The sequence below is a fragment of the Strongylocentrotus purpuratus genome, unplaced genomic scaffold (assembly GCF_000002235.5).
Source record: "Strongylocentrotus purpuratus isolate Spur 01 unplaced genomic scaffold, Spur_5.0 spur5_scaffold_2, whole genome shotgun sequence".
Classification (NCBI taxonomy): domain Eukaryota; kingdom Metazoa; phylum Echinodermata; class Echinoidea; order Camarodonta; family Strongylocentrotidae; genus Strongylocentrotus; species Strongylocentrotus purpuratus.
Window position 1 is genome coordinate 7,937,205 of NW_022145605.1, and position 24,140 is coordinate 7,961,344.

At 36.3% G+C, this 24,140-nt stretch overlaps 1 protein-coding gene across 2 annotated transcripts; it reads left to right on the forward strand.

Annotated features, from left to right (window-relative positions):
• The first annotated feature begins 1,074 nt into the window (after nucleotides 1-1,074).
• On the forward strand, nucleotides 1,075-23,946 carry LOC574725 (argininosuccinate lyase). Of its 2 annotated transcripts, XM_003729430.3 has the most exons (15): nucleotides 1,075-1,529; nucleotides 2,559-2,655; nucleotides 7,723-7,917; nucleotides 10,242-10,382; nucleotides 10,830-10,927; nucleotides 11,682-11,721; nucleotides 16,903-16,940; nucleotides 17,598-17,675; nucleotides 18,109-18,161; nucleotides 18,717-18,894; nucleotides 19,253-19,337; nucleotides 19,784-19,886; nucleotides 20,769-20,890; nucleotides 21,471-21,577; nucleotides 22,402-23,946. In XM_003729430.3, the coding sequence occupies exons 1-15, from the start codon at nucleotides 1,165-1,167 to the stop codon at nucleotides 22,538-22,540; spliced, it is 1,839 nt and encodes a 612-aa protein (XP_003729478.2). In that variant the 5' UTR covers nucleotides 1,075-1,164; the 3' UTR covers nucleotides 22,541-23,946. The 2 variants fall into 2 exon arrangements, with proteins under 2 accessions (XP_003729478.2, XP_030847426.1); XM_030991566.1 differs by lacking the exons at nucleotides 1,075-1,529; nucleotides 2,559-2,655 and adding an exon at nucleotides 4,937-5,338 and having other exon boundaries at nucleotides 22,402-22,540.
• Nucleotides 23,947-24,140: the final 194 nt, after the last annotated feature.

The window sequence follows — 24,140 nt, forward strand, 5'->3', positions numbered from 1 at the left end:
GGGGGGGGTAGTGAGCACATTTTTTTTTTTTTTTGATCCTCAAAAAAAAATTCAATTTGCACCCCCCCCCCCCCTTGAGCGTCAGGGGGGGGGGGGCCCAACCCCCCAAAAAGGTAAAAATCACGTGATTTTACATGATTTTTTTTTCTCAAGGGGGGGGGGGGCACGGGCCCCCCGGGCCCCCCCCCCCCCCCTGGATCCGCCACTGCGGTTTATTGCCCTTTGGTCGACAAGTTCCGATGCCCCAGATCACTACCCAATTGGTCTATTTCCATTATGGTCTATTCAGCTATGCGTCTACTATCTGCATGGTCTAATAATCATTTCGTCTAATTATCGTTTGGCCTAATGACCAATTATTCTAATCTCCAATTATGTCTACAACGGCCGCTTGGTCTATTGTTATATGTTTCAGTCGGTCTACTTCCCTGTTTGTATAATTCCCATATTCTCCTACTATATGGTCTAATAATTATATGTATGCCGCATACATAATTATTATTGCTAGTGGCATATTGTAAAATGTTATTTATGTTTAGCATAGCCTAGGTTAAGACCATTCCTATTTATCGTTATACATTTGTATCAGTGTTGTTTTGTTGTATTCTGTGTTCTTTGTATTCACTTTATGCTATCTTTGTATTCTTTAATGTAAAACTGTGTTGTACTCTCATAAGGGGGTCGTTCTTCCATCAAATGATTATTAAACCTTATACTGTTATAGACGAAACTTGAACAATAGACCATAATCTGTTTACTAATTGGAGCTTATAGACTATTTTGAAAATTGGACCAAAGGACTAATCCTATAGCCTAAAGGTTAGACCGAATGATAAGTGGATGAAATCTCTAACGCGCGTAGATAAAGTTGTGTGAAAACATGTGGTCTAAAAAAATGTTCAAGTCTATCTCCTTTCCTGGCATCGGTTTTGCTAATGGAACAAAACAATAAAGAACAATATCGCGATTGTCAAAACACAACAAGCAAAAGAAAGAAGAAATACAAAAGAAATGTCTTGATAAAGACTATACCCTTAATCTCTTTCCTACATGTTTTTTTAGCGTGCTTTTTGTAAACAATACAGCGATCGCAGGCTAGGCTAATAAGCTGAGCTGAAACAAAGAATCCAAAGCGGGTCTTTCAAACATAGATTTGCTATCGTAATGGACACGATGGAAGTTTTCAAGACTAGGCGAGGAAAATACTGTGTTTCCTTCCGAGGATACACTTACACCGAACGGAGCAGAGGCAATGGAAATATTTATTGGAGGTGCCGGAACCGGAAGACTTGCTCGGGCACACTAGTCACACGAGCCACATCGGTCTCGGGCAGCTACCCCGAGCCCGGCGAGAAAATCCCCCACTCTCACCCGCCTAACGTGGATGCCGTGGCGGTGGCACGGGTGCAGTCAGTGATAAATGAACGAGCAAGATCAGAACTGACGAGTGTTCCAGATATTTACAAACAGGAACAAATGAGGCTGCTCCTGGAAAACGAGAGTGCTGCAGCAGTCCTTCCAACTTTCAGGTAGACAGCAAGATTTCCAGGAGAGAGAGCGAGAGAGAGAGAGCGCGAGAAAGAGTTTTTTTTGTTTTTTTGGCAATAATAATATATGGGAATGGGAATGTAAAGGCCGTTTAATATATTTTGTCTTTTGAGGAGAGATGTCATAAAACTCCGCCAACTCCAAGTAGCCCATAAATTTGGGGTACAAAACCGTACAATAACAGACATCCTGACCACCGGACAGCCCGAACCTGGACAACCCGGTCCAATACCCTGGATGAGTTGTCCAGGGTGTGGCGCTTCGGTGGACAGCTCACCCCGTTCTGTTCCCCTTGTGATTTCATAATCTAAAATAATAATGATCTATTATAAAACATAACATTAATATGTGCGTCCACCCGCCATGAGAGCAAAAATAGTTTCTGGTTTATTAGAACGAAGCACCACTCAATGTAACGACCGGAAGTTTCAACAGGATCACCTTACACTTCCGTATACTGATGCTGATGCTGATGATAAAATAGGGTTAGGGATAGGGTTAGGTTTAGGTGGCTGTCGCAAAAGGAAGTCTTTCCAAAAGTGCTCGAGCTGTCCACCGAAGCACCCCACCCTGCAAGGCCCTAGGTCGGCTTGTCTAGAATTCCAAAATTTATATCTGCAAAATTGAGGAGGAAATCTGTGAAGAAGTCAAAGAAATTAGAACAATACACCTTTTTGTTTTGACAGAGATTCAATGTCATGAGCTCTCATGGATTCATGGAGGGGGGGGGGGGGGGGATGGTGACATGTGACCTCTGAGTTGAAGAACAAATCATGTCAGAATAGCTGACAATATTGAGGTTAAAAGATTGTTTTTACTGTGTATTAATATTGTGTGGTATTGCTGGAATGTAAAAAATCAACCCATTCCATAGTGTAATGGTTATCACTTATGAAGTATGAAGAAAAACATTGACTAACACAATACAGCAACACAACTCACAAGTTCAAGTCCATTTTCATCTTATTTCATTAGAAAATCTTATTCCTGAGACTTATTTTTCTCTACAGATCCATGGCAAGTGGTGCTTACAGATCCAGAAAGAAGTCCCTCCCAACACAACTCACCAGGCTCAATGACACTGCAGCAGATCAGCATTTTCAAATGGTAGCATACCTACTCATTTTGTGGCATTTAACACCAATTTTTTTCACAAAAGATGAAAATATGTAGCAAATTCAGGGTCGCTTAATTTGCAAACATGGCTTTAAATAACCATGAACATTTTCTCCAATCAAAAATTGTGAAATTTAGGACAACTTTGTGAAATTTTTTCTACTCTCTCATTTTTCATGTCGCGAAAGCGGAAAGCAATTTACATCTCTCTTTAAAAAATTCCACTAATGATGCTGTGCTAATTGCTGTGCCATTGGCATTAAATTATGTACATGTATGCACATTGCATGGGAGGCATGCAGTGTGTATCCTTGAACTGCTGTGTGTTATGTCTCCGGGAGGTGCTAGTGTATTACCATGGCCATTAATGTTGCACTAGCGCTCATCTCTGCATTATTGTGTCATGACTTTTTAATGCCATTTTAGGTGATATGTGTCCCTAAATTTACAAAAAATTGTATGATTTTTGTTAATTTTGACCTAATATCGCTTTAAAAATTCGCACTGTTGGTGTTCATTGGTAAATGACCTGCATAGGATATTGTGTGTTCAGCTCTTTAGCAACTTTGGTCTATGAGTATGAATGGATCAAACATGGGCTGCCATAGTAGACCTTTGTATCATACACTCCAAACAGTGTGGCAGTCCATCAGTCTTAAATACTTAAAAAAAAAAATTAAAAAAAATGAGTAGGGGTTCTACTGTCATTTCTCATTCATTTACCATTCTCCCTTTCTCCCTTTCTCTCTCTCTCTCTTTTGCTTTTCTGTAGTTACACCACTGCTAGAACATGTTCTCTGTGGAAAATCTGTTAACAAGAAACACTATAGAATTTTTCAGTCAATTAAAATTTTAAAACATGATTTCTTATACAAATGAATATCACAAGTAGTGCTGATTATGATGATAGACTTATGATGGTGGTAATAATCATCAACCATCAGATGGGCCCGGTGGGGTCACTCCTCCGCAGAGGGTGACGCATATGACCATTACCACAAATGCAAATACCCCCCTATTGCGGTCAATTTCAAGGACATTTTGTGATATTTAACCCCCTTTTTTACGTCAAAACAAGGACAAAATCGTACCTTGGAATACCCCTATTTATAAGATTGTGAGGACACTTTCGCAAATTTACCCCTATTTTACCATATTTCAAGGACAAGACTCGGCTCCGAGAATTTTTTTTCCCGGTTTTCTCTATTCCCTTTTCCTGACCCCTATTTATCAATTTCGAGGACACCTGTGCACCCCTATTTTCTATATTTCGAGGAATATTTTGTCCGCGGACATTGCTTGAAATTGACCTCTCTTTCCGTGATTTTGGTAACGGTCATGCGGTCCGGAAGTCACATTGAGTGACCCCACCGGGCAGATGGGCTTTTGAGTTTGCTCATATTCCAATTGCAGAGGAAATATATCATGATTGAATCCCTCCATTCATTTGTTTGTTTATTCATTCATCAATTAATTCATCAATTAATTTGTTTACTCACATTCATTGCATCTTATGGCCTGGGTACTGTCATACCAATGTTCTTGATGTTTATGTGTACTGGTAAAAAAAAAGAAACTGATGCGGTAAGAACAAAATTCAACAGGTAGATGAAGACAAAAAATCTAGTGAAAGGGGGAAAGTTAGAAAAGAAATGAAGGAATTGGGGAGATAGAGAAGGGGAGGTATCAGAGAGAGAGAGAGAGAGAAGGGTGGGGGAGGAGGTAGATGTGGGGATCGATACAAGAGCCTGCAAAAATACTAGAAAGCTAGGGTGGAAGGTGGATAGAGAGATCAACAGAATAATTATAAGGAAATAATGGAGAGAGAGAGAGCCGGGGTGAAATTAGAGAGAGAGGGAGAGAGAGAGAGAGAAACTGATTTTAAGAATTTGGAGGGGGAAAAGTATATCCATTTTTCATCTATGGAAGGTTACTCTCCAATTTTCAAGTGTTATTATTTGTTAAATTTTCTGAACTCTGTTTTCTCCGATTTTCTGCTCTGCTCAATCCGAAGCTAACTTTAAAATCCTACACCGGTTTAGGCCAGAGTTATCATCCTCACACAATACTATGAATCCAAACTCTCTCGTTTGTTTATTTATATTCGTAATTTCTGGCCTGTCGTCCACAAAACTCCGATCGGAGTGATAATGTAAACAAGTAAAATAAAGGGTTAGATATATTGCATCTACGGGCGATACCTTTATTTTCATCCTAAAATTGATTTATAAGTCTGTAGGAATCCGTAGTAAATGATTGAATTAGAATGAAGCAAATTAATAGTTGGTTGCGTGTTTAAAAAGAAGAAAAAAATGTGAGTAAAATTTGGAAGATCGCGGGATGAGTTTTTTTCACCTGATGAGGTACCGATACGGTACCACGCCCCCCTACGTGGAGATGTGTAAACACAATGTACAATCATAGCATAGCTGATCAAAGAAGAAGCCGAGCGGAGGCGGACAAAGAGCACACCCGGAGCTTTCGGCGGCGCGCAGTACGTACGGTATAAGGTGCATGCATGCATGCAGTGCAGTGCTCAAGTCGAATTCGATGATAATACGAACCGAAACTGAGCTAACCTGAAACCATTGCATTCCTTACTTTGCTTCCGTCTACATTTTGAAGCTAACGATTGCAATCATTTGCAATAACCATAGTGATGGCCATGGAAAAGGTAAGGATAGATTAGCTTGAATCTACGGCATTCGTTTCACAAACGGATTGAATAGAAATCATAATAATTGCGAGAAATATAGCGTGCGCGTGTGAATCGTGATGGAGAACTATCCCATATTGGACTGTAGAGTAGTGTGTGCTGAAATGTTGATAGCATGGGATCTGTTGTTTTATCTTGTTCTTGGTGAATGACATCAACAAATATCCTCGAAATCCATTTCCCTAGACAACAATGATGGCTGATTCTTTTATTGAACTTGAAGTTTCAACAGGCTTGATTCTTGGTGCTGTCAGTGGTGTAGCTAGTTGTTTTTTTTTGTTGGGGGAGGGGGCACATTCACATGGGCCCCTATAGGCTACATCTGAAGGGGAACAAAATTGAATGCAGAGAAAGAGAAAAGACAAGAAGTAAAGAAAGAACCCCTTCGTCAAATCCTCGTATTGGGTGGGGCTAATGGAGGAGAGCGTGCATGGTGGCATTTAATTCACATTTTATGATCTGAATCATCTGAAAACTAGATGGAATTCGACTGCGCGCAGTCGAAAATGATGCCTCCGTTATAGAGCAATTTTACAAACCAAAACAGAAAAAAAAAATTGAATTCACGTTCAATGGTAATCCATTGACAGGTTCTCAGAATATTGTGATTACAAGCAATTTCTCATATACATATATGACCCTTTGATCTTTGACCTCATGACCATAAAATCTACTCAGTTCATTGGCTCTACAAGATGTTCTGAGTTAAATAGTAATCCATCTGTCAGTTCTAATGAGAATGCGTTCACAAGCTATTTTTGCATACATAATGGGCCCATGACCTTTGACCTTTGACCTTATGAACCAAGAATCTACTCAGTTCATTGGCTCTGCAAGTAACAAACATGACCTAATTTTGGCATGAATCCATCAATCGGTTCTTGAGATAACGCGATCACAAGCTGTTTTTGCATTCATAATGTGCGCTGTGGCCTTTGACCTTTGACCTACGTGCTCCAAAATCTAATCAGATTGTCTTCCTATGGTGATACACACTATCATTAAGTTTCAAGTTTTTACATCTCCAGTGGTTCTTGAGATATCATGATAACAATCTCAATGTATGGAATTTCATAAGTTGACCTCTGTGACCCTTGACCTTTGACCTACGTGCTCCAAAATCTAATCAGATTGTTTTCCTATAGTGATACATACTATCACTAAGTTTGAAGTTTAAATCTCCAGTGGTTCTTGAGATATCATGATAACAATCTCAATGTATGGAATTTCATAAGTTGACCTCTGTGACCCTTGACCTTTGACATACGTGCTCCAAAATCTAATCAGATTGTTTTCCTATAGTGATACACACTATCACTAAGTTTGAAGTTTAAATCTCCAGTGGTTCTTGAGATATCATGATAACAATCTCAATGTATGGAATTTCATAAGTTGACCTCTGTGACCCTTGACCTTTGACATACGTGCTCCAAAATCTAATCAGATCGTCTTCCTATGGTGATACATACTATCCTTAAGTTTGAAGTTTAAATCTCAAATGGTTCTTGAGATATCGCGCTAACAAACTCAATACAAGGAATTTCATAAGTTGACCTCTGTGACCTGTGACCTTTGACCTACGTACTCCAAAATCTAATCAGATCGTCTTCCTATGGTGATAAGTACTATTCCCGAGTCTTAAGTTTAAATCTTAAATGGTTCTTGAGATATTGTGATAACGGTCAAACGGGACGGACGTACGGACGGACGGACGGACGGACGGACGTACGGACGGACGGACGTACGGACGGACAACCCGAAAACATGATGCCTCCGGCACCACCTTCGGTGGCGGAGGCATAAAAATAGCTAGAATGTACAGCATTTCATAGGCAAACAGAAAGGAATATGAAGATAATATACATGAATATTATTTTATTTCAAACTAGATTTAAACAAAATTAAAACTGTTCATTGGTATAGATAAGAAATTTTTCATCTACATAGAGTCGATCCTTCTGGCTCGATCGCTGTAGACTGTTGAGTCTTGTCAACCAAAGGTTGAACACCTGCACAGAAGGACCGCCTTGCATTTTCTTATTCCTTTTTTCCTTAATGAACTCGATGCTCCTGCATTTAAAGACCACTTTCATTGTAGCCCGTATACTTCAGTTACATCGCCTTATCGACTCTGCACCGAATCCCAACCACCAAATTTTTGGGCTATTCGTGGTAATGTAATTGTTTTTTCGGTCTGGTGACAGTTTCATTGGTGTTACTGTGGTATTCAGTCTTCTTCATTTCCCGTACATATTTTACTGTAAAAATATAAATACAATGCTATCTTTCTTGAGTCTAATATTGTTTGACCTTTTGACCTGTGGTTCTCTTGTCTCCTACAGAGTGGTAAGCTGTGGGGAGGGCGTTTCACTGGCGACACAGACCCCGTCATGGAGAAGTTCAACGCCTCCATTGAATTTGACAAGCGAATGTGGAAGGCTGACATAGTGGGCAGCCAAGCTTATGTCAAGGCCATCTGCAAGGTCGGTCTGGTCACAGAGGAGGAGAGGGACTTAATCGATGATGGGCTTACTAAGGTGAGAGCCCGAGAGGGATATTGTGCATTTGTCAGATTCTAATCATTTATAATTTAAAATAATAATGAAAAAACATATATATTTACATGTACATGTAGGTCTGTTTCTTAGTGTTAGTTATTCAGGGTTCATTAATTAATTAAAGATAGTACCCCGGCCCTCCCACCTCCTGTTGGATGTTGTTTGAGATGTTTTAAATTTTGTTACCTAAATGTTCTGCTTGTTTTGTTATTGCTTGTTTGATATCTAATGGAAATGAATGAAGTAAAATGAGATGACAAGCACAAACCAAAGCTGTATGTGATTTACAAAGAGAGTAGTTACCTTTTGCTTTTAAGATGTATTCTAGATTGATAAGCACTTAAAATATAGATTAGTTTAGAAACTCCACTTTGAATGAAAGGCATATGCATGTACATTGTACATGTATTGTGTACATGTATTTATCTCAACAACAGTGTGTTTGTAATGTTTTATGTCGACTTTAAAGAAGAACAGATATTGAGGACATGATATCGGTTGTTGATAATAATTTTGATGTTGTAACTAGTGATACAGAATGTTGATTTAGTAAAAAAAGTGATATTCTTTGTAAATCCATTTTATTCCATGAAACAATCTTACTGTCTGAACATAAAACTGAACATCTACAGCTGTTCTCTTTAAAAAAAAAAGTAATTCTCCAACAATCCACCTAAATTTGATTTTTTTCTTTCTTTTCACAGCTATATCACAAATGTATATTTTTCACTTCACTTCACTTAACAAAAAGGAGGGTCTTACATTTTATACTTCATGAGGTCCTGTAGCGAATGCATGCATGTTTTTACGATGGAATCTTGTACTAGTGAACACTGCCTGTAGCTCAGTCCACCCTCAGTCAATTTCCCTCTGTTTTCATCTGGTAAACAGACCTCGCAATCAGTTGATTGCTCTCCGACTGGCCCAATTACTTGTCTGAATAGAGCACCAGCTTAAAGGGCCACACAGAATCTGACTTTGAATTGAATGCCCCTTTTTTGTGTATTCTTAGTGCATTGTTAATTTGTTGAAATGCAGTTCTGTAGTCTTTGCTGCAATAGACAGGCCAACTATTTTAATTTAAAATCACATTTATCCAAATACTTAAGTCTTACTACTTAAATTAAAATAAAAGTATTTGAACAATGCAACTTTCAAAGGCAGGGATGTCACAATTGAATTCGTAAAAGGCCCACCAACATCACCAACACCAACAAAATTGCTCTCTCTTCTAAACAAAAAGAAAAGACAAAAAAATACAAATGAAAAGAAATAGTACCAAAATAGAGACCAGTGATTCTCTAGATGTATATTTTAAGCCAATCTTTACTTCATTCATTTATTGCATATTTGGACTGTACTTGGATTCTTTTGTCATGAAAATCATTTCACATTAAAAAAAAATGATCAATTGTTTTTTTAATAATCTTGCTTGTGCAGGAATTACTGCATACGTATATGAACATGAATAATATATGATAATTTCAGGGCCAGGGGAGTACCTCCCTTTAAGCAGTACAGCTGATAGAAGCTCCATCTCCACGTAATAACAGACTGGTGCAGTCCGAGCAGTGACGAGCACGTTTCAAACCACTCAAGTCAGCCATTCAAGATGAATATCTATAGCCTCAGGGTGGCTCTTTCCTTCAATGACCCTGCCCAGAAGTGCATTGTGTGTGTGTGGGGGGGGGGGGGGGGGGAGTAGAATTTGTGAGGGAGTTTTGTATGGGTCGAAATCACATTTAATTCATATAATTTCTCTTTTGTTATTTAAATTCAACGTTACTTTCCCTCACTAAAAAGTGGGTTGGGTGGGTGGGTGTCTGAGAGAGAAAGAGAGAGAGAGAGTGTTATACACTGTACATGTATAATTCATAATATTCATTTTCTTTCATGAAAAGTACCATTAATTTTCCTTGAATAAACATTGATGATTTTTCTCAATACCAGATATTATGTGTACAATCTCTCATCTGAACAATGTTATAGAGTCCCTTTAAGTAAGATAGGGTAACAAATATTTCTGAAATTTAGAATTTAAATGCAAGGAAAAAGTGTCCTTTACGTAAAAATATATTCTAAAATTTCTGCGGGAAGGGGGCTCGACCCCTTCACCCATGTAGAGGGGGTGCTGCTCCCTTATTTCCTGCCAGGGGCGTTGCCCTCGGACCCCTTTTTGGAAATTTCTCTGTCGCATCCCTCATATAAGCTAAACCATAATTAAGTGGTGTCATATTTTCTTCACTGCCAATAAGAAAGACTAGAGTGGTGCCATGTTTTGTTTCACTCTTTCACTTCTGTAGGTAGCACAGGAGTGGGAGAAGGGGGAGTTTACCATTCAGCCTGGAGATGAAGACATTCACACTGCCAATGAGAGGAGACTGAAAGAATACATTGGGTCAGTCGCAGGCAAACTACACACTGGCAGGAGCAGAAATGACCAGGTACAAAATTAATTGTCAGAATAATCATCTACAGCCAATAGAATTATTTCACTTAATTTATGGAAAAATAGTTCAAATCACCATGATATACACATATCTTTTTGATATAGACTGTAAAAAGTAACAATTAGTAGATAAAATAAGCGGGAACTATCTATCTTTATATTGATTAACTTACGCAAATGTGTGGAACACAAAGGGATTGTAAAATGATACTTTGAACATTTGTGTCAAATAAATATGGAATATGGTTGTGTTCAGCAAATATTTATTGTCACAGCATCAATTATCAGTTGTTTTGTGTCTTTTTTAATATTTTTTATTGACAGGAATCAGTTCATAAAATTTGATGAAGTCACAGAGAAAGGTATTGAGATCAACGCATATCAATTGCAGCTCTTTGACAATCGAGCCTTGCTTCCCACTTTTGTATGTTTATTTACTCAGTGTGCAACGGACATGAGGCTGTGGCTGAGAGACAGTCTAGAATGCATGTACCCCATGGTTAAGAACCTCATCAATGTATTCATACAGAGAGCGAGAGAGTAAGTTATTATTCAATTCAGTATATTATAAGATGGTTAGAAGCATTCCTGCAATCTGATTGGTCAATTACTGTGTAGTTATTTTTACTGGATGCACGCGATATCAACACGATATATGCGATATTGGAATCGATAACACCGATATCCCGATTGTTTGCACTTTCTCTCTTCTCCTGAAGGAAAACAACCAAACCCAAAACAAGATGCTAAATCGCGGCGGCGATTTGATTTTCCAGTTTCTATAAGAAGAAGAATTATCTAAATTGTTGGATGATTCAGATGCGACTAGCATGAAAATTTCAATTAAAGTATGGATTCTCAAAGTTGGAAAAGTTTGCACAGGTCAAGAACGTCAATTTAGGAGACATTTTTACGCCAGAGTTGGACAAACTGTTATCGTTCTAAACTAAGTTCTATCCTGTCTATGCTTCTGTACATAGACTGACGGTGAGTTGTAAACCTAGACTTTAGTAACTTCGCTGTGGCATACAACGCCACTTGTAACAAATTTCAATTTCTTGAGGCTGTGTTGGTGAAACTGAAGCGAGAGGGGATTAAAGACCTCATCAATATGCTCATACACAGAGCGAGAGAGTGAGTTATTATTAAATTCAGTATTTTAAGTACCCTGTCACCTCTCAAATAGAATCACAATCCAAATTATATATATGGTTTTCATCCTTCTAATCTCTCTCTCTCTCTCTCTCTCTCTCTCTCTTTATTATTTATGGTATATTTAATGTCTTGTTCACAGGGAGGTAGATGTTCTGATGCCAGGATACACTCATATGCAGGTTAGTGCTCACGTCCTCTTCAGAATATGTATTAATAACTGTTAAAATTCAAAACAAACAAAAAAAACCCTCAAAAATGAAAATAACAATGAAAGCAACAAAAAATTTTTTTTTCAATTCAATTCAATTCAATTCGTTTTATTAACCATTTAAAATCAAAAACAATATACAAATTATGCGTGTATGAACATTATTGATACAGTGTAAATGGTCAGGGTGCCCCTAAAAGCCAAGGCTTGATGAATGGGGCCCCCTATACATAAAGAAATATACATAGCATAAAAAACATGAGATACAAACAAACTTAGTTATACAAAACAACAAAAAAATCAAAACATTAAGCACTAAGCATACAGGTAAAGGGGAAAAGGAAAAGGCGAAATAAAAAAATAAAAAAATAAAAAAAAATAAAAAAAAAAACGTAGGGAGGAGAGATGAAATTACATGTTTATTTGACGTAGGTAGTTATTATTGAACGTTTGAGTTTGGTTTTAAATGAAGTAACATTAGTGCTGGAGATTACATCAGAAGGGAGGGAATTCCATATTCGAGGACCAGCAGATTTAAATGCAATAAGAGTCGATTGATTATGTGCTAATGGTAAATGGAATTTGGAGTGGGAACGGGTATTATATTGGTGGTAGTCTTTATTATACTGAAACAAATTTGTTATATTAAGAGGTGCTAAATTATGTTTCACGTAATACATCAGGATCGCAATTTGGATTTCATGAATATCAAAAATTGTCAATGTGTTTAATCTTGCAAATAATGGGCGTGACGGAGCTAAGTAAGGGGAATTCGAACATATACTTAAAGCCTTTTTTTGCAGTCTATGTAAAGGGGTCAATTTAGTAGTGCCACAACTTGCCCAAGTATATTGCCATAATAAATATAGGGAAGTATTAACGAGTTGTAAAGCATTAACAGGTGCTTTTCTGTAAGGGTACTACGTAATTTAGATAATATACCTATGTTCTTTGACATCTTATTACTTATAAAAAAACGGTGTTCCTTAAATGATAGATTATCATCAAGTATAAAGCCTAGAAATTTGACAGAGTTAACAAGATTTAAAGTAACATCTTTCATTTTTATATGAAAATCTAAAGAATTGTGTGATACATGAGGTTTTCTAAAATACATAACATTAGTTTTTTCATAATTAACAATCAGTTTGTTAGCATCGAACCAATCGGCTATTTTACATAATTCAGTATTGGTTTTTTCTAATAAAAAAATGAAATTGCTATGGGTTGAAATGATAGTTGTGTCGTCTGCAAATAAGACATAATCAAAAAAAGAAGACGCTGTACATAAATCATTAATATAAATTAGGAAAAGGAGCGGGCCCAGTATGGAGCCTTGAGGGACACCATACTGGGCTGTCGAGTAATGGGAATTATAATTATTAAATGAAGTATAGTTATGTCGATCAAGTAAGTAGCTCTGGAACCATTCCCACACTGCTCCCCTGATACCATAATGGGATAATTTATATAAAAGTATGTTGTGGTCTATGAGGTCGAAGGCTTTTGACAAGTCTAGAAATATACCAAACGAGGGAAAATTATTATGAATATTAGTTAAAAGAATGTTATTTAAATCAATTAATGCATGTTCACACGAATGTCCTGCCCTGAAGCCATATTGACAATTATTTAATATTTTATTTCTATCCAAATAAGAAATTAGTCTTTTATAAACAATTTTTTCTAGGATTTTGGAAAAACATGGTAATAATGTAATTGGTCGATAATTGGAAAATAAGTGTTTATCGCCTTTTTTAAATACAGGAATGATCTTTCCAATTTTCAGATTATTAGGTACTACTCCTGAACATAAAGATAGGTTAACTATATGGACTAGAGGGGTTAATATGGAATAGATTACTTTTTTTACAACAAAAGTATTGATATCATCAAAGCCAGTGCTATAACTCATTTTCATTTAAACAATTTAACAATTTTGATGATTTCTAATTCATTGGTTGGATAAAAATACATAGAAGTTTGACATGGATTTTTAAGGTAGTGACTAAATTTTTCTCTAGAATTATGACAAATTTGTTTTAAGGTATTTGCAGCAATATTAGAAAAGAAATTGTTAAATTCATTTACTATATCTTCATTTTTATATACTTTTACATTATTTTTCATAAAATATAATGGACAGTTTTTTTTATTTTTCTTACACATTAAATCGTTTATAATTTGCCAAACTTTCCTAAGGTTATGCTTGTTCTTGGTTAACAAGTCACAATAATACTTTTTACGAGCCGTTCTTAGGATTTCATTTAATTTGTTTCGATATTTCTTATATTTCATTTCAACCGATTTAGTACGATTTTGGCAAAATAATTTATGTAGACTATTCTTTCTATTAATACATTTTACCAATCCTTGAGTTACCCAAGGTTTTTTAGCCGAAGACCTAGGTTTTTTCTTCTTTACCATTTTACAGTTATCATTAAACATTAGTTTGAATACTTCAAAGAAATTATTATATGCATCATCAATATTACGTAATGATAGTATATCAATCCAATCAAATGAGAGTAAATCTTTATTAAAACCATCAATATTTTCTTGGCTAATACATCTTTCAGTAAAATTTATATTGTCATCAGCTTTAGGATAGGACCTTGTATTATGGGTAACAGAAAAAATTGGTAAATGATCAGTTGTATCATTATATAATATTCCAGAGGATATTTGTTTTTCACAGACATTTGTTAATATATTGTCAATAAGGGTTGTCGAGCCTCGTGTTATTCTCGTGGGTCTGTTAATTAAGGGTCGAAAAGAATTATTATATATAATATTAACAAAGTCATTCACATTTGCAATTGATGAGGCGTTCAGTAAGTTTATATTCCAGTCACCCATAATATATATGTCCTTGTTTTCATTTAACATTTTATTAAGGCACGTATTTACCTCATCATTAAAATCAGCTATATTTGAATTAGGATCACGATAAATAATTCCGACAATTACATTTTTCCTATCACATTTTTCAATTTCTAGAAAGAGAGACTCACATAAATTTTGCGCCAAAATTATGTCCGCTCTTTCTTTTACATTCAATGAATCATGGATTAACATAGCTACTCCACCACCTCTACTCTTTGTTCTGTCACGATGAAAAAAACTGTAATTTTCTACACGAAATAATTCTTTTGGTGTCAATGGGTGTATCCATGTTTCACTGAAACCATATATTGAAAAGTTAGTATCTATATGTTTCGTAATAAATTCATGTATATTATCAAAATTTTTGTTTAGGCTTCTTGCGTTAAAATGGAGTAAACTTAATGAATCAATATCAAAGTTCATTTCAGAATTAAAATCAGCTGGTAGCCAGTATCTATTTGGACTATCAAGTACAGGACAATTAACGTCAGGGTCTATATCCGATAAATGATCCTCTTCATTCGGGTTCTTATTCGTACCATACGTGTTATTTTTGTTATTATTATCAAACTCAGTTTGCGTATCTAGGAATAAACAGTCAAATTCTAAGTTGGAAAGGTTACTAAAAGGGAAAGGGGAGTCACAAACTACCATTATTTAACAGTATACGTAAAAAAGCAAAAACAAAGACAAAATAAAGTAATGTAAAAAGGAATAAGGATTAAAAAAAAAAGATTATAGGTAAACCACTTAAAATCTACGCCGAGTGTAAAAGTTCATTCAGTCACTATCCAATGAAACAGACTAAGGTTCGACGACCAGCATGTGCATTATGACGCCCTGTAGCGTTCGATCCCTTTGTATGACATGGGTGAATGGTCCTGTTCAGTATGCACACAGCAAAAGAAAAGATAATGACGTGTACTAAAGATTTGGCCAATTAAAAGTGCTTAGGAACTTATAATTGGCGGAGGCTTAAGAAGCGTAAAGAATAGCTGTTTTATAGTCAAAGTAATTAGTACAGTATTTATAGTACACATTCTGAAATGTGTACTAAGAAGACAGTTTAATCCGCTTTAGGTGATCTCTGTTTGTGAGCGTTACCCGTCGATCATCACTAGTTACAACTTTGATGCGGCCATCTTGAGTCCAAACATGCTTGATGTCGTTTTTCAGTTTTGATTTGATTTCCCAGAATAAATCAGTCCTAAGTTTGGTGAGGTTTTCCTGGATGAAAATGGGAGGTCCTTGTTGATCACGTAAATTCCTCCTACCTTGGTAGATACGATTACGAACGTTGTAATTTGTGAATTTGACTATTATTCCACGGGGTTTTGTTCTGTTCTTCCCCTTTGATTGACCCAAACGGTGTGATCTATCCAAGTCCTTGGCGCTGATGTCAATGTCCAGCCTATCCTTGCATAGATCTTTCACTATAACATCTGTGATTTCTCCTTCTCTCTCATTAACACCATGAAAAATCAAACAATTTCTCCTGGAGTATTGCTCCATTTCATCCTGCTGACAGCGACATTCATGTAGCTCCTTCTGTAAAACAGATATCTTTTCGTCTCTCTCAGCAAGATCAAACTCCATACTCTCCTTCATAGATTGAGCAACCTTGTCAGCAATAACATTTGTCAATTCATCAATGAGAATATCTTTGATCCTTAGCGTAAGAATGTCTACCAACTCACCGTTGATGTCAAGCACTTTACGCACTTCATCTTTTATATTCTCCGACATGTCCGTCATTGAAGACCGTGTTGCGCGTTTAGTCATATTTCACAGTGACTCACAAAACTTCAGGATAGTAAACGTACGGGGTATTCCAAAATTCCCCTAGAATCAGTAGCTTGTCAATATAAAATTCCTCTGAAGATCACCATATATACAATTCTAGCACAAATTCCAGGAAAAATATGAAGTTACGGTCAATTTCGGCGTAGCATAGCGAAGGAAATTCAGAGCGGCAACGAAACACGTCTGCACTCCGTCATGGTCATGGTCAATGAAAACTGAAGTACATACCAGTGATTTCCATAAACATGCATGACATTAGGAAACTATGTTAATTGTATTGTAGAATATTCATTCATTAATCCCAAACCTCAGGATTTAATTGTTTTTTTCTGGTTTTTTAATTTAGTTACATGTACATTGCGTTTGCACATGCAGTAAATTCAAACATGTAGGAAATATGTTAAGGTTTAGAGTGTATTGAATATATTATATGAAGATGTCATCTCTCTTTGTACATTTTCAGAGAGCACAACCTATCCGATGGAGTCATTGGCTTCTAAGGTAAGGCCTCTATGTCTCTTTCTCTCTCTTCTATTTTGTGTCCAGTCACATTGTGTATGCTCTCTTACTCTAGCTCTATATCACAGTTCACTCATTTAAACAGCATTAAATCATTAAATTTTTTAATAAAAGAATTACAGTTATAGCTGGGACAAGGTTTCGCCTCTTACGGAACAGTCAAACTTGTATAACAGTACTCTTCACAGGAGCCTGATGTTGTAAGAGCTTTGCTTTTTATTAATAGGCTCCTCACATCTTACATTGTTCTTTTGTATTATCTGTCATATCAACACTTTTCTCAAAACACCTTGCTATTTATCGTACATCATTCTTCATTTAGTTATCTGACCGTTTTGTTTTGTTACTCCACAGTTTTTGTGAATCTGAATTTCGCTTTGGAATGTAAATGTGGAACAAATAAATTTCTGCTTCAAGTCAAGTTAGATAGTCACATATCAATAAAAATCCCCTAAAATTTACCACTCAAATCTGTAGGTTAAGGAGTAAATAAATAAAGAATACCGTCAGAATTATGTTCTATGCACACCTTTTAATTCAAGTGCTTTGACTACTCTTTGTAGATCGCTTTAGGTTAATCGCAAATGTACATAGTATATGAGGGTGTATGTAAACTATATTTTATCTTTTTTAATCCAGCCACGCCACGGCTTTACAGAGGGATGCTCAGAGACTGAAGGAGCTCCAAGCACGGGTTAATGTTATGCCCCTTGGAGGGTAAGTCTTAATCCATTCACTTCTCAATTATCTCATTCCATTTGTCTTAATACAGGAATCACACTGTTTCTGTAGGAAATGGGTTAATGTATAAGATGATTTAAAAAAATTATAAAGCTCTTTTTGTTTACCAGTAATATTTCTTATTCATACTTCATAGTAACCAGGAAAGTTTTCATATTTTTGTTCATAACTGTATTTGTATTATTCATTGATCAATGATCACTACTTCTAAGCTTGAAGATGAATGATACATAAAGTTAATTTTAACTGAACGAGATATTTCTATTCTCTTTCACGTTTTCAGTTCTCTCTCAACCGTTTCTCTTTTCATATGCTGTCCCTATATCTCTCATTTTTGTCTTCCTCTTGTTCTGTCTCCCACCTTTGTTTATTCATCTGTTTTCTCATTTATTTTCTCATTAAATAACAGAGGTGCTCTTGCTGGAAATCCATTTAATGTAGACAGAGAATTCCTGGCAAAAGGTATGCAGATATATTTTCTTTTTACTCTGGAGTATATTGAACAAATACCGGTGTATATATATATATACATATATTTATACATATATATATATATATGATTCAAATGGTTTTATTTCTCATGCAAAACATCATAATACAAGAATAATTATATCACAAAAAAATATACAATAAAACAACAAATATAATGGAGAAAAGAGGAACTAACTTGAAGCAGAGTTTGTTGAAGTGTTAGTTCCTCAGATGCTGTTTTACAATATAACATGAAAGTATGCTTAGAAATCAATAAAGAGACAAATATGTAGATAAGAAACACTAAATTTGTTGAGGATGTTTTGCAGTATTGTGCTTGTGCACCTTAGAGAATTCATTTCAAGATTGTTAAGCCTCTTTACCTCTATACACATTTTATGTGCAGTCCTGGTGTTGGATATTACTTGAAACTTTTGCAAGCTTCTTCATGAAAAAACATGGGATAGTCTCAGTAAATGAATCACATGTGACCATATTTGACCAATCATTTGATAAGGATGTATACATTTGTTTGTTCATCTTCAGAGCTGAGATTTGCGAGTCCTGCACCCAACAGCCTGGATGGTACGAGTGGGCGTGACTTTGTCGCTGAGTTTCTCTTCTGGGCCTCTTTGACGATGGTCCATCTGAGTAAAGTCTCTGAAGATCTCATCCTCTATTGCTCCAAGGAGTTCGGCTTTGTCAAACTAGCAGATGCTTACAGGTAAGTGAGAACTTATGATACCCTAGAAGGGACATTTCTTAATGCTTAGGGTAAGATCAAATACATGAGAAAGGGTAGAACTTCAATAATGTGAAGTCCTTTGTATAGTAGTAGAAATGGATGTAAAAAAATTATATCTGCAAAGCGCTTAGAGAAATTTGTATTAAGTGCTTTATAAAAGCGGAATATTATTATTATTATTATACTTGACTTGGAAATGTAACATGGAAAGTCAATATATGCTGCCTCTGGAAATCTCAGTAAATAAATTGTACGTGACCGTGTTTGACCAATCATTTGATGAGGATATAGGAGTGCATTGTATAATATTTAATATGACAATCTGTATTCTGTTCAGTACTGGAAGTAGCCTGATGCCTCAGAAGAAGAATGCAGACAGTCTTGAGCTTATCAGAGGAAAGACAGGAAGAGTCTTTGGCAAGGTGAGTCGATCAGCTCTTCAGGGGAATATGGGGAATATATCAGGGCATTTTGGGCTCCATACATACAGTAGATAGCCAACAAAGACACAATGTGCTTGTGTGGCCAGTGCCAATGACGCATGTGTAGTCAATGCACTGTTGAATTAACAAGTGGCCAGTTTCTCAATTACCTGACATTAAGATGTCTTAAGAATAATGCATATATCCCAAGTTTTATATTCCTTTGAACAAAATATTTGACCTGAATTGTTGATGACACCAATTTTTTTGCAAGAACTTCTGTCAATTCATGATTTATTCGTCAATCACCTTGTGGCATGAAGTTTGTGCTAGTCTGGACTACTCACAAAAGTCACTTGAGTCTCTTGCATTAGAAAGGGTCTGATTCTTACAGTATCTAGAATTTGTTTGACTCTTCTCCTTTGTGTGTGTGTGTTTATCTCCAGTGTTCTGGATTCCTGATGACGATGAAGGGCCTACCTAGTACATACAACAAGGACCTCCAAGAAGACAAAGAGGCAATGTTTGATTCTTACGATACCCTTACAGGTAAGATGGTATGGTAGTAGAGTGACAATGTAAATGTGTGGTGTATCGCTCTTTATATACCTCTCTTTAGTATGTTGAATAAACTTAATCATCTGATTGGAGTCGTGATTTTAGCTATGCCCGCCTACCGGTCGATAGAGCGTAACAGGCCGCATAAATAAATTTTGCTGAGATCCCCATTGGTTTCCCGGTAAAGACTTTCTTTGTGCGGCACCTCGGGGCCATAGCAGGATGTAACGTCTCCTTGAGCCTTTAGAACCAGCTATGCCTCTCATGGCAGCCAGTATATCTATATTAGCACATTGCTCCTTTGAATATCATAAAGGACATGGAGCAGCAGATTGTAAGGCAATTACTTCCTGGTGAAATATTAATACTATCTGAATTCCTTGCACCGAACCAGGATTAAACTCAACACATCACCCTAACCTAAAACCAATCATTAGCCAAGTTGTAACCCTTTATATTTCATGAAAGATAGCCTGGAGTGAATGTTGTTAGAGAAAATGTTTGATGCCCCAAACAATGGGAAGTCCCATAGTCTCAGGTACTGTAGAGTTTGAAAATGAAATATGATAATCTATACTTGTTATCCTTTGAGTAATGTTTATTAATCTATTACATTCACGTTATGTTTTTAACGATGATACCCATGTTTTTCTTAACTTTGATTAAACTTCAGCAATTTTGAACCACGAGCAAAATTGGTGAACATTTCATGCTCAATACAATAACTGGTGTTATAGCATTATTTTTAACGATGATACCCAAGTTCTTAATATTTTGATTTAAACTTTACAAAATTTGAACCACTAACAAAAGTCTTGAACATTTCATGTTTGTGACAGTCTCTTTATTGTATCACTTGTTTTTTCTGTGCAGGTGTTATTCAGGTAGCTACCGGTGTGATCTCCACCTTGACCATCAACCCAGAGACGATGAGAGCAGCCCTCAGCCCAGATATGCTCTCGACCGATCTGGCTTATTACCTGGTTAGGAAAGGGGTGAGTATACCAGCCCTTTTCTCTGTCCCGAAGTGTAAATGTTGTGGGTCAAATCTCATTTAAAATGTAAAGTTTACTTGCAACAGACAGAGTGGAAAAATTGAGCAAGGAATGGAGAAGACAGAGAGAGAGAGAGGGGAACAGATCTACATGTAGATAAAGATCTTGCAGCCCTAATGATTTTGTTCTTAACATATGTTAACAGACAGAGAGGAAGAAAGAGTGGGAGAAGAAGATCATGAAAGAGAGCGAGTGATGAGGAGATAGTGAGAGTGCACTAAAGGAAGAGATGGAGAAAGAGAGAGATAGAACGAGGGAGATGGTTGAAGGAGATAGATACAGAGACAGAAAAGATAGAGAGAGAAAGAAACAAAAGATACAGCTGCAATCTTATACCTTCCACCTTCCAAGAGGAAGAAAGAGTGAGAGTAGACGATCATGCAAGAGAGTGAGAGATGAGGAGATAAAGAGAGAGATGGTTGAAGAGAGATAGATATAGAGACAGAAAAGATAAAAGGAAAGGAAAAAAAAAAAAGATTGAGCTAATCTCAAACCTTCCATGTTTTTTGTCCCACGGCAGGTTCCATTCCGTGAAGCCCATGGTCTATCAGGAGAGTGTGTAGCCCTTGCAGAGCAGAAGACTTGTTCACTCACCGATCTGACTTTGAAAGATCTCCAGACCATCCAGTAAGTTCATCTTAGTTTCACCTTTCACCCATGACCTCCCAATTGTGTTTTCGAAGGTTGGAAGACACAAATTCTAGTAAATGCGATCCTCATATTCTCAGGATTTTGAAATCATATCATGACCGAAACCACTTAAGATTAACTCCAAATTATTCAAAAACAAAGTGTTTGGGGTCATATACTTCTTTTTATCTTTGAGGGTTACCATACCACATTCTTGCTCTGCCAGGGGAGTAATGTGTGTACCGTTTGTTTGGAGCCAGATGGGCGTTAACTTGTGTTTAATAGACATTGTACGAGTTAACACCTTTCTATCTTCAAACAGACAAAATTATGTATTGCCTTGTTTATGGTAGATAATTTTAACCTACGTGAAGCAATGAGAATGAGAGGAAGTAGGACCAATTACATATATACATCAGAGTAAATCTGGTTGTATCTACAGCAAGAGACACAAATATAGCTTTCTCTTACATAGAAACCTATTTGCAAAATACTTAATTTGCATTGGTAGCTGTATGGAGATATACAGTATGACATTATTAGATTGGGCAAAAATTATGAAATCTTTATTCTATTCTGAATGTTTAAAAAAAAAAAATGCGATTTCAACCTTTGTTAGGATAATAAAAAAAAAAAAATGAATATCTGCACGTTTGTTGAGTGTTGTCTCACTTTGTTTTTGTTTCTTTTTGAATTTTTTTTTTACTAAGGATGGGACAGTATGTATTAGATATATCCCAAGATTCATCTCCTTATATTTTTGCATTACAGGCTAATCACTAACTTGAGCTTGTATTTTGTCTCCGATCTTTTGTTTCCAGCCCATTATTTGAGGAAGATGTTGTGGGTGTATGGGACTATGAGAACAGCGTTGAACAGTACACCAGCTCCGGAGGCACCAGCAAACAGTGTGTTTTGACGCAAGTTGAGCAGCTGGAACAGTGGATCACGTCTCATTAAACATCTTGACGACAGTGAGGCACATCCACATATGCTGCAGGGGTTCTTTATGTGCTAAATGAATTGCAAGGGGAGATGATAAAAAGTAGCTTCGCTCAACAAAAGTCCTATGCGTACTCACTTAGTCATTTGTACGTGTGTTGTAAGATACAAAATATGTGAATCGCAGTAGCTTATAAAGACGCTTCTAAAAAGGAGCGGTGTAATGGGGCATACCGTATGTGAATGGGCTTTAGACTTCCACCTTAGATAAAGACTCTTTGATGTAATCTGCAAATTGTGTTGAAGAATTTCCTTTGGACTAGGGACAGCTATGTTTACCTTCTTTGAGAAGATTTTGTACTTTGCGTAGGTGTTGGATATATTTTATGACAAAAACAATTGACCCAACTGCTCAACACATCTAAACAACTCGTCTTGATTTGTAATTCTTAAAAGAAAACTTCTATTTAGGTATTCTTGTAATACTTTTAAAGAACTTTCCATTTAAGGAAAAAAGAACAAGTTAGTGGGAGCCATTACTGTTGTGTCATTAATAGTCATCATGTTGTAGTTTAATTTTAATGTGTTTTGCTCTAGTTTAGCCATCTCTCTCACTCTCTTTTCTTTTCTCACCTCTCCTACATTTTCTCTTTCTCTCTCCCCCATATTCTCCACACCTGCCAGACCCTATCAAAACAAACTATTCACTGACCCACTTGCTCTATCCCATTATGCGTTCCAACTCTTTTACTCTCCCAGTGATAACATTTCCAATACAAATGCATCTTTATTTTCCCTTCCAATATTTTCTCAACCTTGAGTTTCTTCTTTCGACCAGAATCCGAGGTAGTCATTCTTCTCATCATCCATGATTCATCTTTTCCTTGTTTGAATGCATACCATTCTATTTCTTGCCATGGCTGCCTCTTGCAATCTTCTATTTGAATATGCTTATTCTTATTTTTTGGGTAGCTGTTATCCTGAACAATATTGGCCAACAATGATTTGAAGGGTTCTATTGAATCAGTTACATACTTTGGTTCTGCTATTTTGTACTAAATGAGGAAGGAATTGGACGTGTTATTAATGCTGCTAGTAGTTTACATTTGTCATACCTACATGTACAGGTAGAAACAAAACAAAGTGCATATATATTTCTGAAATATTAAAAGTATTCTCTCCATGTGTCTTATATTGAATTGATGATGTACAATAAATAATTAGTTTAAAAATTTATTTTAAAAAAGAACGGCCAAGAACTTAAGTTTGGTATCCAAAAGCAAGTTTGCACTATCCGATCTTCTCCAGTTCATGCAGGTTTGGGTTAATTAAAACATTATATGTAGCATATATTTCTGAAATGCCAAAATTACTTTACGTAAATTACGTTCAAGGAGTTGAGTTGACAGCCCATGAATGAAAAAGAGTGCATTGTGTGGAAAGCCCCAATTGCAACTTTATATTTATTTTTCTGTCAAAATAAATGGTTACTGCTGGGATAAATAATGAAATGTCTGGACATATGGTACATGTCCATTTTTTTTAAATATTAAGTTTTTTGTTGTTGGTAATGTCTCCACCCTTTTCACCGAACATTTTTGTCTATAATGGGTTCATT

What these genes read in the sequence shown, in the direction of transcription:
- LOC574725 (XM_003729430.3), top strand. Translation starts at nt 1,165, where the DNA reads ATGGACACGATGGAAGTTTTCAAGACTAGGCGAGGAAAATACTGTGTT. An exon ending in GCAGGAGCAGAAATGACCAG is followed by an intron (nt 10,383 to 10,829) that starts GTACAAAATTAA and finishes TTATTTACTCAG; the next exon opens with TGTGCAACGGACATGAGGCT. An exon ending in ATTACCTGGTTAGGAAAGGG is followed by an intron (nt 20,891 to 21,470) that starts GTGAGTATACCA and finishes GTCCCACGGCAG; the next exon opens with GTTCCATTCCGTGAAGCCCA.